The sequence below is a fragment of the Zootoca vivipara genome, chromosome 3 (genome assembly GCF_965207765.1).
Source record: "Zootoca vivipara chromosome 3, rZooViv2.hap1.1, whole genome shotgun sequence".
NCBI classification, from domain to species: Eukaryota; Metazoa; Chordata; class Lepidosauria; order Squamata; family Lacertidae; genus Zootoca; species Zootoca vivipara.
The window spans coordinates 35,099,355-35,113,483 of NC_142586.1; the positions used below are offsets into that span (position 1 = coordinate 35,099,355).

Sequence of the window (14,129 nt, forward strand, 5' to 3'; positions counted from 1 at the left end):
AGGCCGCTTCCTCGATCTGGCGGCCTCCCGGGTTGGCGCCCAGCAGCGCCGCGCGGAGCACCGCCGGTCTGTAGAGTCAGCGCCCAGCAGCGCGGCGCTGGATTGAGGAGGCGGTGCTTCGTGCGGAGCTGCTGGGCGCCGACCCGGCAGGCCGCTTCCTCGATCCGGTGCTCCGCGCGGCGCTGCTGGGCGCCCACCCGGGAGGCCGCCGGATCGAGGAAGCGGCCTGCCGGGTCGGCGCCCAGCAGCTCCGCACGAAGCACCGCCTCCTCAATCCAGCGCCGCGCTGCTGGGCGCTGACTCTGCAGACCGGCTCCTCGATCCGGCACTCTGCAGGACAGCTTTCTTTTGGGCAAGGAGTTTGCAAAGAGTTTAACAGCGCAGTCCTGTCCCTGCGCATTCGGAAGCAAGCCCTGGACCGCTCGGGGGGCCTTACTCCACTTCGGGCGAGGAGTGGGGGGCCCTAAGCATTGCCGTTTTCGGCGGCACGTGGGATCCGCGGGCGGGGGGCGCCTCAGCTCTGGCGTCTCTCCCCCGGGCTGTTTCCTTGGCAATGGGGAATAGAAGCCACGTCTCCCCCGGGAGCAGGAGAAAGGGCGGCAAGGCGAGAGCCGCCTGCAAGCCCCGGCGCCGCAAGCTCCTCAGTGGCTGCGAGTCTCTGGCAGCGCAATGCCACAGTGGCTGCTCAGTCTCCTCTCTCCCATGCCCAGCGCTGCTGGGAGCCGACCCTGCAGGCATGGCTTATTTTCGGGGTATGTCTTATATTTTACAAAGGCTTTAAAATCCTGCCATGGCTTATATTATGACTCCGTCTTAAAAAGGGGGAAACACGGTACCTTAGGAGTTATAGATTTAGGGGAGAACTCAATGGCACACCAAACAGCTTGCCAGGCAAAACAATTGCCCCTCTCCTCCCCCTACGTCATTCTGTGGTTCTCCGGATCCCCCAAGCCAATTTTTTTTTTGCGAGGTGGGGGCACACAGAGGGAGGACAGAAACCCCATCGGGCAAGTTCTTGCACACAACTTCCATTAACAGGACTCATTTGGTAAACCCTGCCCTTAAAGGTTACTACATGTGGGCAGTTTTCACATTTGTAACCAGCACAAAAGAAGAAGAAAGGCAATATTTGGGCTAATACTGTTTACAGACTGACTGTCCTCCAACCTGTAAATCTGTTACTTCCAACATAATTAAAAGTTGTAAGAAGAGTTTTGGATTTGATATCCTGCTTTATCACTACCCGAAGGAGTCTCAAAGCGGCTAACAACCTCCTTTCCCCTCTTCCCTCACAACAGACACCCTGTGAGGTGGGTGAGGCTGAGAGACTTCAAAGAAGTGTGACTAGCCCAAGGTCACCCAGCAGCTGCATGTGGAGGAGCGGAGACGCGAACCCGGTTCCCCAGATTATGAGTCTACCGCTTTTACAGTTACTACTGCATCACCTTCTGTGGTTTTCTAAGGACATCTATATGTTTGGTTTTATATAATGCTAGTCCTGAGTGTTCAATGTTTACTCATCAACTTTAGAAGAGGCATGTGCAATAGGCCTGTGCTCTCTTCATATTACAGACCAAAAGTCAAAAAGTGATCTGTGTAAGGCTACGTAACAAGTTCCTAACCAAGGAGACATTTGAACCAGAGATTTCCCAGTTCACAGTCTAACCACATCAAGGCAGTCACTGCAATAGCACATGGGGGCTGGTGACAGCTGTGGTCCAACAACATCTGGAGCTCAGCCATGTCGGTTACCCCTGCTTTAAAACCAAGTGAGTAAAGTCACATTACTCAAGATGACCTGCGTGCTTTTTATTCAACCCTGTTGTTTGCTTTGTCAGAGAAAAGAGAGTTTATAGCACGCTTCACGGAAAGACCTGAACACAAGTCACAGAAGGGAAATATTACAGGATTAAGTTTATCTAAATAAAACTAGTTTCTCAACTCACCTAATCTGCTTTGTTTGCAAAGAAGAAATGAAAACACAGGTGCTGCATGCTACCCGCTTCCAAGCCATGCGAATTCCAGAGTTACTGATGAAGGATTTACTTTATTTTGCATGACAGAATAATGGAGACTTATGCATTGTGTTTGGGTGCAGTGCTCAGCTATCGATTATCTGTTTGTCAGATTATCTGCATGGATTATCTGAATGTCCACAGTCAACAAACTCTTCTTTTTTTTCTGTAGCCAACAAAGCACAGTCTGAAACAATGGTTTGTGGATCTCATCTTGCATTAACCATGGTTTCTTGTAACATCTGAACAAATTATCCTACCTTACTCCTAGCTTGTTATAACCGTAAACTCCACTCAGCTGCCCACCTGGCTACAAGGACACAAGGCAAGAACAGTTAGAAAACAAAACTACTCACACAGGGAAGTGATATTCACCGGAGTTTTTCCAGTCAATTATTGAAAATCAGTTGGTTAAAATGAAGACAGGTCAGTGACCCATACCTAAAATATTCCCAATGAGACTTGAAAGAAACCTGGCTTGTGAGAGCATTGTGGTTATTTGGAATGCAGGAACTTGCAGTATTATAACTGATAAACGTGAATAACTCACACAAATCATTCTGTCAAAAGTACGAGGTTGGGTTATTCCACATGAAGATTAAGAAAATTCATTTTTCAGACAGCAGGTGAAAACAAGCTAAGATCATATAGGAGTTGGTTCCTTTTATTCACTACTAAAGTTTAAGCTATTAAAACCTCCTAGGGAACCGCTTTTTCCTCAATGGGTCAAGTCACTAAGGGAACAAAGCAAACTTTCAGTGCTGTGCATTCCAAGAATTCTTAGCAGTTGGCATCCCTATACCACTCCAGACAAGGATCAACTTTCCCTCACTCTATCTAGCTTAGAAAAGATTTCAAACATAGCTTTGAATTCATGCCATAGTGCCCAGTTCAGTGTGTTACAAACAGAATGTTTGAGGGCCTACACACTGCAGACAGGCACAAACGTGGCATTCCTACATGAGGTAGGATCAGGTGCAAATACTGAAGTTTCACAAAGCACAAAGAGACACTGAATATATACACACCACATGCTTTGACACTCTGCCCAGGTCAGTCATTGTAGAGGCAAGTTATTTTAGTTTAATTATGCTTTGTCACAGAGTAAAGATTAGCTTCTCATTCTGCAGGCATAGTATCTCTCTAATTTGTTGAAAGATTACAAGTTCTTGGTTGTTTGAATTCATTAGATGAAGGACATTGTGTCAACAACACAGCATTTCACTTTCCATATGTATGGCCCCCTCTCAGACATCAAATAGATTATATCTGTATCAAAGTCAAAGCAAGGTCACATCTAAACTGCTTAGTTTTCACAGTATAATTAGGGGCCCCGTTAATGCAGGACAATGGTATTACAGTGTTCCGTATTCTCCTGCATTGCTCTGTGTGTGTGTGTGTGTGTGTGTGTGTGTGTCGATTTCTGTTTGAATTTGCTAGCTACTAAAATATTTCCTGTTTAGAGAAGTTTTTAATGTTTGATGTTTGATTGCTTTATTATTATTATTCTGTTGGGAGCCACTCAAGAGTGGCTGGGGAAACCCAGCCAGATAGGTGGGGGTATAAATAATAAATTATAATTATAATAATCACCCTAACCCACTCCCCAAATTAAGTTACTGTAATTTCACTATGCAACAGCACTCTTTAAAAGTAATTTTTAGGAAATACTGAGTTCAAATATTAACTGATAGGCAGTGCAACCAAGCTACCAAGAATATGGCTGGGATACCAGTCAATAGTATCGCCTTATCATGGTAAACCAAATGCTTCCAAACTTTGCTCCCGAGAAAGGCACACATGGATTACATTTATCAAAATCCATTTTTTATTATGTGAGCAAAATTAGTTAATCTATTTGAGAAATACTTGGATGCTAGAGGTATAAAAGCTTTACTTACCAGAATCCAGGCTTTTCATTTGAATTGCCATCACATGGCCACATATCTTTGGAATGCTGCACTTGCTCCTAGAAAATTAAAAAAAGCAAAATTTTCATTACATATTCAACATTTAATTGAAGAAGATCCTGTGACTTGAAGATTTTTTTTTCTATACCACTGTTGAATCGAGTTTAATAAATGGTAGGAAAGCTCACAAAACTCAGTTAAGCTCTGGTTAAGAAGAGTATTCTAAGCTTAAGATTATATTGCATGACCCACTTCCAATTTTGTCAAGCTGTCAGTCATCTAATATTCACTTCAGTGCATGGTGGCTAATGCATTTACTATCCAAGACTGCAGTTTGTATGCATGTTATATGCAATTATATGTGATTCACACAAATTTAAAGAAGTACCATTAACACCAAGAAGCAGAGTTAATGGGTATTATGCACTTATTTTATGACACTTTATTTTGCAACTTTTATTATCAAATAATTAAACCATAATCAGACCCCTGAGCATCTTGAAACATGTCTTTACTGCATTTTAAAGCTGTTTAATTTGGATTAGTTTTTAAAATCATATTTCTCTGCATGAATCTTCACAATTATAATGGTCTGCAATTATAATGTTCAGAATTCTGCACCCCTAACCCGGCTTTGGTCTTGCATTTCTTGAAGAGCGATCACCACCTCATACATAAACTTGCTTTTGAAACTCCAGAGGGCTATAAAAGCAATTTGTGAAATCATGTGCATGCTAAAAGTAAAAACCCCCAACCTTTATTATGTATATAGTAACAGTAAAGGTAACCCTTGACCATTAGCTCTAGTCGCGGACGACTCTGGGGTTGCAGCGCTCATCTCACTCTATAGCCAAGGGAGCTGGCGTTTGTCCACAGACAGCTTCTGGGTCATGTGGCCAGCATGACTAAGCCGCTTCTGGCAAACCAGAGCAGCACACGGAATATGGTGCTCTATTACCAAGTGAGTGTGTGGACATACTAGCTGTAATCTGCCTTTGAATAAAAATTAGTAAACTATGGTTAATATCACCAATGAAAGGAAAGACAAGAGAGGCTGGGTCCTTATTTGCAAACCATAGTTCGCAAGGGACTCATATTTCATTTGTTCTTGACTTATTTACTGAAATGGGAACCAGAATGCTGCCTCTTTCTACATAAAACACATTTCCTGAAATTACCAAAGAAACTCCAGAAAAGCACCAATAAACGCCTGCATTAAATAGAACTCCCTTGCAATAAATGTGTTGCGCCTGTTCAGCATCAATTCAAATCCTGCATTTAACACTTTTATACCAAATTATCAACTGGTACGTGTGTAGATTGCACTTCAGATTTCTTTGGTGTTTAGCATTATAAAATAGGAGCTCTCTAACTAAATATGGAAATACTTAATGGACCACGGTAGCTGCTAGTTTTCTTAAGAGTTCGATCCTGTTCACACTTTGTTGGGAGTAAACAGAATGGAACTTACTTCTGAGTAAACTTGAACAGATTTAGGCTATTAAGTCCATTTGAAAGTAATGAATGTTCTGGTCCTCAAGGTTCTTCAGAGTAGACTTCCAATACAAACAAATGCAACTACTATATAATTTTGACAGTATAATAAATCTTCACTGTGGATCACATAACATTTTGTCTAGCAGTAAATCATCAGCTCTTAACATACTGAGCCAACAACCAACTCCTTGGGGATAACTTACTTCAACTGAAGTCCCCAAAATTTAAGAATTAATTGATTGATTGATTGACTGACTGACTGTACAATGCAATTTACGGCCCCACATGAGATGTAAGAAAGTTCTTCCCACTTAAACTATTATATTATAGGGTGCTTTTTGTTTTTAGAAAACTCAGTAAACTTAAGAGTGTTTCTCTTCACAGGTATAACTCAGTATATTACATGGGATAAGCTATGAGAGGAGCAACAACCTATGGCCAACAAACCTGGACATTCTCATGGTTAATTAACCAAAAATGTGACCTACCAACTGGAACACTGACATTATTATATTCTCAAGGTCATGTACTTCAAGTTCTGTTAATATTATACCTTTTCCTCAGTGCAATTCAGAATTAACGCTTGCTGTATATTAGATGGAAAAGCATTTTAGCCATGCTTAAATATCAACATGCAAAAAACCACAGATGCTCAGCCATAAACATAACTTTGTGTTTTTTTAAAAAAAAAGCTGTTGAAATGCATCTACTGCCCAGCAGGATGAATTCCAATATTTTAACATTGTGAAGGAGAAAAGGTTTATCTGCCTACCTTTTCTACAGAAGGTATACTAGGCTGCAATCTTATACACATTCACCCAGGAGCAAGTCCCCTTGAACTAAATAAGGCTTATTTCTTAGTAACTGTGTAGGACTGCACTTTTGGAATGCATCCATTGCCACCTCCAGAAACACAGGACAAGAAAAAGCAGATGGTTTGGCTTGCAATGCCCATTTCTCTATTACACTCCGAGGCAGCAATATAAAAGCTAAAGCAATAAGATCAGGCAAACAGGGAGGAATGCTAGAAAATGAATACTACCATCCAGGTTTTGGGGGGGGGAGGGGTGCAAGTGTCTGAACATGAGCACATCTGATGAAATGGGCTCTTGTCCATGACTGCTTGTGCCATAATAAATTCATTAGTCACAAGCCTCTGTGCGTGTTGGAATTACTGGTCTAGAGCAGGCACGTCCAACAGGTAGATCGTGATCTACCGGTGGATCACTAGACGCCTGTGGTAGATCACTGGCTCCCCCAAAATAAGTTCAACAACTTTGTTGAACCCTCAAAAAAGGGCTTTCCTTCCAAAAAAAAGCTAAACAACTTTGACCTGAACCCCCCAAAATGGGGTGGATCACTGCCAATTTTTAACTCTATGAGTAGATCACAGTCTCTTGGGAGTTGGCCACCCCTGGGCTAGAGCATCCCATCTACTATCAGCACAAGAAACTAGGCACAGCTTCTAACAATGTACTCTTATCAATACACGCATAGGGTTCATGTACCTCTCCAAGGAATTATCCATACCTCCTTAGGAGAGCCAGCCTCACAGCTCAATATTTGCTGATCTAGATGAACATTGCTTTATAAAAATGTTCTAGCAGGGACTGCAGGTATTACTACAACACAAACTTTCACTAGTTAATTACCCACCCACCCAACCATCCAGGCACAATAGACATTCCTTTGTAACACATCAAACCACAGAATGATGTGTTTTCACAGTACTCACGTTCCGTGATTTGAATGGAACATGGGAAGATCTAAAGTGGCCACATATGATATATACCCAGATCCAAAGAGAAATAACTGCTAGCTTAGGGCAGTTTAAAATTTCAACCTATTTAGTTAAGTAAGCTCTATGTCTCCAATACTTTACTTGGGCTGAAGAACCTTGTTTGGTCTGTGGGCGAGTAGTCTACATGCCACATTTAACAGGTGGGAGAGACCACCTACCAGTCAACCACCTGACATCAGATGACGTCAGATGGCCCTGGCCCCAGCCAAAGCAACACAGCCTGCATTCGGGACCAAATGTAAACAGCACCAACTGAAAGCCATGCTAGCAAAAGGACAAGACTCCTAATTCTTCCTTTGAAAGCACGGCTTGCATTCAGAGTCATTTGTAATTTGGTGCCACATGCAAACTGTGCCGTCAGGTTGGATCCTTTAGGGAGCTCCCATGTGTGACCACTCCAGGCCAAATATCTTGCATTCAGCATCAATTTCAACTTTGTTGTTGTTTAGTCGTTTAGTTGTGTCCGACTCTTCGTGACCCCATGGACCAGAGCACGCCAGGCACTCCTGTCTTCCACTGCCTCCCGCAGTTTGGTCAGACTCATGTTGGTGGCTTCAAGAACTCCGTCCAATTTCATAAGTGGCACCAAATTTAAAGTGCACCAAATTCAAGCCACGTTTGAAAGGAACAATAGGGAGAGCATTCTCAAGGCTCCCAACTGTTCCTTAGCAGCTGCAGCTTTACCTATGTCATACCTGATGTCAGATTAGTATACATGGCTTGAGAAAATTGATTTCATAGGCCATATTAGGAATCCTGGAGGGCCGTATACAATATAACAAATGAATAGATGATATCTCAAATATATAAAACTCTTGAAAGCTTATTTCTATAGACTTTGATTAATCCAACAGATTTATTTTCCTGTATTAATGGTAAACCTGCTCAAGTTACAGACAGGAGAAAGCAAGTTTTAATGGAAAAAAGGACTGTGCAAGTTCCCGTAGTTAATTATGTACGCTGTACACTATCATCCTGTTCAGCTTACTATTACTCTAACCAGGGAGCCTATGACCAATTTTATATTACACCTCAAATCTGGTATTATCTAGCCCTAATGCTCAAAACCTCATAAACCAGTGATAGCTCCACATCCATGCTGAAGTGGCTGTCAATTGGCATAAGCCCATCTCCACGGATGCAACAATAACTAAACATGGCCGAAACACAATGGTTTTGAAGGGGACAGAATACAAGTACCGGTATCTTAACAAAAATCCAGGCAAGAGAATGAGAAGCTGGCCAAGTGGGGGAACTCAATCTCCATTGCAGTGGCAGAACCTACACTTCAAACTGTTGGCGCTGCACGGCTCAGTCAGAGATTGTACCTCAAACAGGATGTGGAAATCCCTATTTTATGGCTTAAAGTTAGCAGCACTGCCACTGAAGTGATGCCTGAGGTCGTTATGCATACTTCACTTAAACTACTGATATCAGAGCAAGTTCCGTGCCAACATTAGCAGCCCAGCTAATACTGAAGGGCCCGCAAATGTGGAGTTCCATAACTGAGACCTAGACCCTTAACATTCTTGATTCACTAATGACCATGCTATGCATTTATGTGTTGGTGCTTTAAGTTATATGATCAGATGGTAAAGGTATTTCAAAGACATCTATCACCTTGGTACCATAATCCTCTAACTCTGTATGTACATGTTGACACTAAATTATTACCCTGGGGCCTGGGTAGAGTTGCCAGCAACGCCAAACAAATCTACAGTTTGGGAACTGTCTCCAAGTTCGTCTCCACCCTCTATATTTGTGGGTTTGGTTTGTATGAGCAAAATTACTTAGAAATCCAACCTCTCCTTCCCTAAGGTTTCATTAATCTATTCACATAAAACCAGCCTCCTCTGTTTTCAGCTGCACTGGCAAATTAACTAGGAATCGGATCTACAAGCACTATGTCGCTTAATAAACCAGCCACTGACTGGCTAGTATTTTTTTTAAGGTTCCAGTAAATAAAAGGCACACAAAACAGACACATACAGAAAACAAGCTCCATTCTCAAATGAGAAACACACAAACTCCAATACGTTCAAACACAAAGCAAAGGCTTTTCAGACAAAAGTTCTGCCTCTGTAATACAACTAATGCCAAGTTAACTGCTCAGTAACTGTCCTGCACACAAAAATTATCTATGATAATTAATATGGTTTTTGGCAAGTCTTGAGAAAAAGTTGAAGATGCATATGTTTGGTATGTATTAGTTATTTAAATATATAGTTGGAACGTTTAACATAAACATTTCCCCTCCCCCCACTGCATTGTTTTCACTCAGGATGTTAACCTCCTTCAAAAATGTAATACTAAGTGTCCCAGGGAAATAAAAACTGAGAGATTACAGATCATGGGTCATTTTTAGAACACATGCTTCAATTTATGCAAGACAGAGGACATTCAAGTTTTCAAGGTTATCCATCTACCCATTTGCAAACTGTTTCAGGAAGCATAAAAAAGCAGTTTAAGCAGGCAAGAATTTCCATTGCTTTCCTAACTAGAAGCCACACCCTCCAACTAATGACAGGAAAGCAGTTTGGAATCAGAACTCTACAAGTGCCCTGCCTGAGGCAAAGCAAGCCTCTCTCATTTTCAGAAAAGAAAAGAAACTCTTGCTCAATAAGTAGCAATTATGCTGCAGAATTTATATGCTGAACACGGCTAAATGGAAGAACACCAGATCAGTGGACCATAGCTTTAGTGCTTTGAGTATGATTAACAGAATGAGCCTTCAAAGGTCAATTAAATGTCAACACTTCTGAGGGGGAGAGAAAGTCTTCTGAAGTTTGGTCAGTATGTAATGGCATCTTCAAACTCTATAATGCTCGTATTACATTAAAGTTCTATGAGCACCAAGTTTGTGTATGCACATGCAGAATAGATAACCACTGTTTTCTGCAAAAGAGTAATTAGTATTTATACGAATGGCTAGAATGCTGTGAAGCTGTCTTATTAACTGTGCTTAATCAAGTAGACCAAGGCACCCCTTTCTGCTTTGCACCAAGATCACTGGGCATTTGGAGAAATAGTATGTTGATGTGAAGAGGTTTGGACTACACAACTTCTGACATGTGCCCAACTACATTATCATGTAAAACAATACAACTTATCAGTACTTTTAAAAAAACAAACCCTGCTGCCATAAAATATATTTTGGTTTCGGTCAAACTTCTCAGGAAGCACTCAACTTATTGCACGCTTTTCTAGGAAAAGCCATGCATTTCATTGGCCAAAAGTGAAGCACCGTGTTGGTGCAATAATAATATAATAATTATTATTAATAATAATAATAACAACAACCAATGTAGCATGCTCCCCAAATACTAACAATATCTTCATGCTGCTGAATCAAGCAGCAGGTGACAGAGTTGTATCTGTATACCGCAAAAGCGGTGTATGTTAAATAATCTTTAACATAGATGGACTGGAAAAAAGATTTGGGAGTTTAACTATGGTAATACATTATTTGCTAGAAGATTATTCTTAGTATTTTCCCCTTTAATGTAGTTTGTGGGTGGGGTGAGCTGTTCTACCATGTCAAGATGGACAAATGGTTCAAAAGCATATTTCTATGCTTTCCCAAGGGCAGACTGTAAACCATCTATGTGAATAATGAATTTGAGTGGCCTCTGAGGGCTGAAAACCCATTAGAACTGGCTTCCAAGGTCAACAATGACATGAAGTGGTATTAAAGTTCTCCTTAACGTTAAGAGGGTGTTTTTTAAAAAAGAAAAAGAAAAGATTCACCTTGATCTCTGAGGGACTGGGGGAAGCACAAAACAGCTTAAGCTGCATTTTGAACTTCAGAAACATTCACTCCTCTTTACAAGTATAACACAGACCCTACACCAAACAACCAAACAATTGCAGCTGTACAATTGAAGTCAAAGGTAATTCTAGAGAGATTTTCCACACACTTCAGCCAACAAGATGGCTTCTTTTTAATACCCTAAATACAGAATTGCTTGCTTATATACAAAAGAGGCATTTCATATGTACTTGTACCGTAGCAGCCCTGTCAGCCCTTGTTGCTGCACATAAGCCCACCAACAACATTAGCCAACAACCTTTGCTAAGAAAAACTACTGACTTCCCACCACAAGAGTTCAGAATTTAGCCTCCCACTCAATTCTCCGTGCACTTATTCTGAAGTAAACTCTATAGCTAATTCAATGGGGCATTCCAGTAAACACATAGGATTGGGCCCAAGCACAGCTGATGAAGCTGATTCCGCTCCTATGAACCCCTTTCAAAAAGAGAAAGGTAGCAATTATTCGCTCCTTTTCCCCAATACCTGCCGCTGCACCTGCACAGCTCACTCCCGTTATGCATCCACCTCCAGAACTTGTAAGAGCCTGCCATTTTCATCGCTGTAACAACAACAAAACAAACTTAAGGTTAGTCATTTCGAGCCTTCCCGCTTGATCTACTACTATTCAGGAAGGGGACATGATTTGCTTTATCCCTTTGCTAATACCTCTCCCTGCTTGCGATCCACAGTTGCTATTTGGGTCCTAAGTTAAGAGCAGTCAGAAAGAAGGGAGGGAAAGCGATGATGTTTCCTCCTCTTCTCTCCAGATCAACTATAAGTTAGTTTTCGAAAGAGGAGGGCACCCGAGCTCCGTCTCCCGCCACCCCTCGCAGCCACACAAGCTCCCGGGAAGTCTTGTCCCGCACAAAAATGCAGCTCGGGAACGTTGCTCCTTCGCCTTCTGCTCGTAGCAAGGCGCGGGCTATTCGGCACCCGCGCGCAAGGAAAAAGGCGACTTTCCCAGCCCCTACGGCTTGCAGCGCCACGCAGCAAAGGAACAGAAGTCCGGCGACCGGCCTCTTTCCTCCAAAAGCATCTTCCCGGACGGCACAGAGAGGCCTCCCTCGGGAGGAGAAAGGCGGCGGCGGCGGCAGCCTTCCTTCCACCTGCGGCGTAGTTCTTCGCGCTCAACCCCGCTGGTCCCGGCGGGGCAGCAGAGGCGGGGCAGCCCGACGACGCCACCCAGTCCGCCCCGCGCTTCTCTGCCCGACTTGAGGCTCCTGAAGCTCCTGCAGAGTCCCCTTGGCATGCCGGGTCCACTCCGCCCGCTCGCCCCACAACGCTCTTCTTCCCCCACAGCCAAGAGGGGGAGGAGGGGGAGGAGGAGGACGGCTGCAACAAGCCTCAGTCTCTTCTCCGCAAGGGACGGATCCTGGTGCGCTCCCTCCCACTCTTATTTGCAGTTGTTGCACTTAAGGAGAAATGAAACAAATCGCGCAACTTGAGCGCGAAACGCGTCACGTGCAGCCCCCTTCTCCTCCTCCCGAAACTGCCACAAACAAAACTCGCCCCTGCTCGCTGTTCCTCATCCGGGAGCCCCGCCGGGTTGCCACGGTCCTCCCCTCCGACTGCCTTCCCTTCTTCTCCTCTCCCCCCGCCTGCCTGCTTCCCAAGGGGCGGGAAGAAACTCGGTTCCCGTCACCTCAGACTCCACCTCTTCTTCGCTTTGCTTGTAATGCCTCGCCATGTTCTTTGTTTCTCTTGCTTCAACTACAGGACCCCCCCCCCCTTTCCCCTTCTCCACCTCCCCTTGACAGCTGCAACTCCCTCAGTTTCAGCCGCGAATCCCCTTCAGAGGGAGCCCTGCGTAGCAGTGCAAAGAAAATACAGCGCCCTCCCTCCAAACACCCGCGCCTTCCCGGGTGTACACAGAAGCGCCTTCACGCAGGCACAGTGCGTCTGTGCGCGCGCGCGCGCCCTGTTAAAAGTCGTTCCCAATCCCAACCCATACATATACATTATACATAACCCATATATATATGTATATGTGAATGTGTGTGTGAGAATATACATATATGTGTATGTGTATATATGTATTTGTTGCAGGTGATGACCAACAGGGAGGGGCAGTTTCTGCTTTGCACCCCGAGCCCTCCACACATACACATATGCACGCCTCGTACCCGGGATTCCATCCTTTCCACGCTCAAGCTCCACCAATTAGCTCCAGGGTGGGAAGAAGAGGAACGCGTTAGCCAATGAAACGTCGGGAGCCCGGAGAGTCCCGCCGCCGCGGACCAGTAGGAAAGGGAATAGAATGTTCACTCTTCCCTTCTCTTGTTCCATTCGGAACTCTTCCCGCCGCGGTGGTCTAATAGGGTCGAGCAGCTGTGGAAGAGGCTCAGAGAAAGGCGGCCGCCGCCGTACTAGTTGCTGATTGTGGCGGTATTTATTTTGGAAATGCTTTCGGTGGGCAGAGCGGGTGGGTGCGCGCGCGGGCGAATAAAGGACACGGCTGGAATGTAATGAGGGTGAGGAGCTGCAAGAACGTCTGGCTTCAGACAGAACGTGTGCCTACTGAAACCCGTTGTGTTGTTACGCGGGTCTTTGATCTTACTATCTTCTTAAGGGTAGAGGAAAGGGTGTTGAATAAGGGTCGAGGAAGTAAGTTAAGAGATGTGCTTAGTTGTGCAAGACAGAAATTAGCCGCTTCCCCTAAATCTGGATTTTGTGTAGTAGGTTGATTAAAGCTGTCCTGAACAGTTGAGAATTTCGTGGCAAATGGAGAATGAGGAATGTATAATGAATGACAAAATCTGAGTGAGTGTGGGATTAATTTTATTTTATTTTTTTAACTTCTGTAATTCAATTTAGGTTCTTCCCCACTCCCACCCCTTGAAATTCTAATAAATATTTTGATCTTTTGGGATATTGAGTATGCTGTTTTGCAGAATCTGAGTAAACTGCCTTTGTGACACTGAGTGGTTCACTAAACAATTTAAGTAGATATGCAGTGGGTATATTTACTAAATCATTTTTAAAACAAAACAAAAACCACCAAATATTTACACCGTGCTCTTCACTGTGTAGGGAAACGTGTTGCTTGTTTTTTAAGGGGAGGACGTAACAAATGGTTTAATATGGAGTTGTAGGGA

The 14,129-nt window shown here is 43.6% G+C and overlaps 1 protein-coding gene and 1 long non-coding RNA gene across 7 annotated transcripts in view; one reads left to right on the top strand and one right to left on the bottom strand.

The window, feature by feature from the left end:
- The window catches only part of B3GAT2 (beta-1,3-glucuronyltransferase 2), a 242,474-nt gene extending 229,726 nt beyond the window's left edge, over window positions 1-12,748 (bottom strand). Inside the window, exons 1-3 of one of the 6 annotated variants that reach the window (XM_088665847.1) lie at window positions 12,545-12,622; window positions 11,518-11,593; window positions 3,917-3,984 (exon numbers count right to left, since the gene is read on the bottom strand). In XM_088665847.1, coding sequence (XP_088521973.1) covers window positions 3,917-3,984; window positions 11,518-11,593; window positions 12,545-12,563 — 163 coding nt within the window. In that variant the 5' untranslated portion in view covers window positions 12,564-12,622. The other 5 variants (XR_015948899.1, XR_015948897.1, XR_015948900.1 and 2 more) reach the window with 5 other exon arrangements.
- On the top strand, window positions 11,489-13,901 carry LOC148686209 (uncharacterized). Its single transcript, XR_015948901.1, has 2 exons — window positions 11,489-11,620; window positions 13,081-13,901. It is a non-coding gene; the product is annotated as an uncharacterized LOC148686209 (long non-coding RNA).
- Window positions 13,902-14,129: the final 228 nt, after the last annotated feature.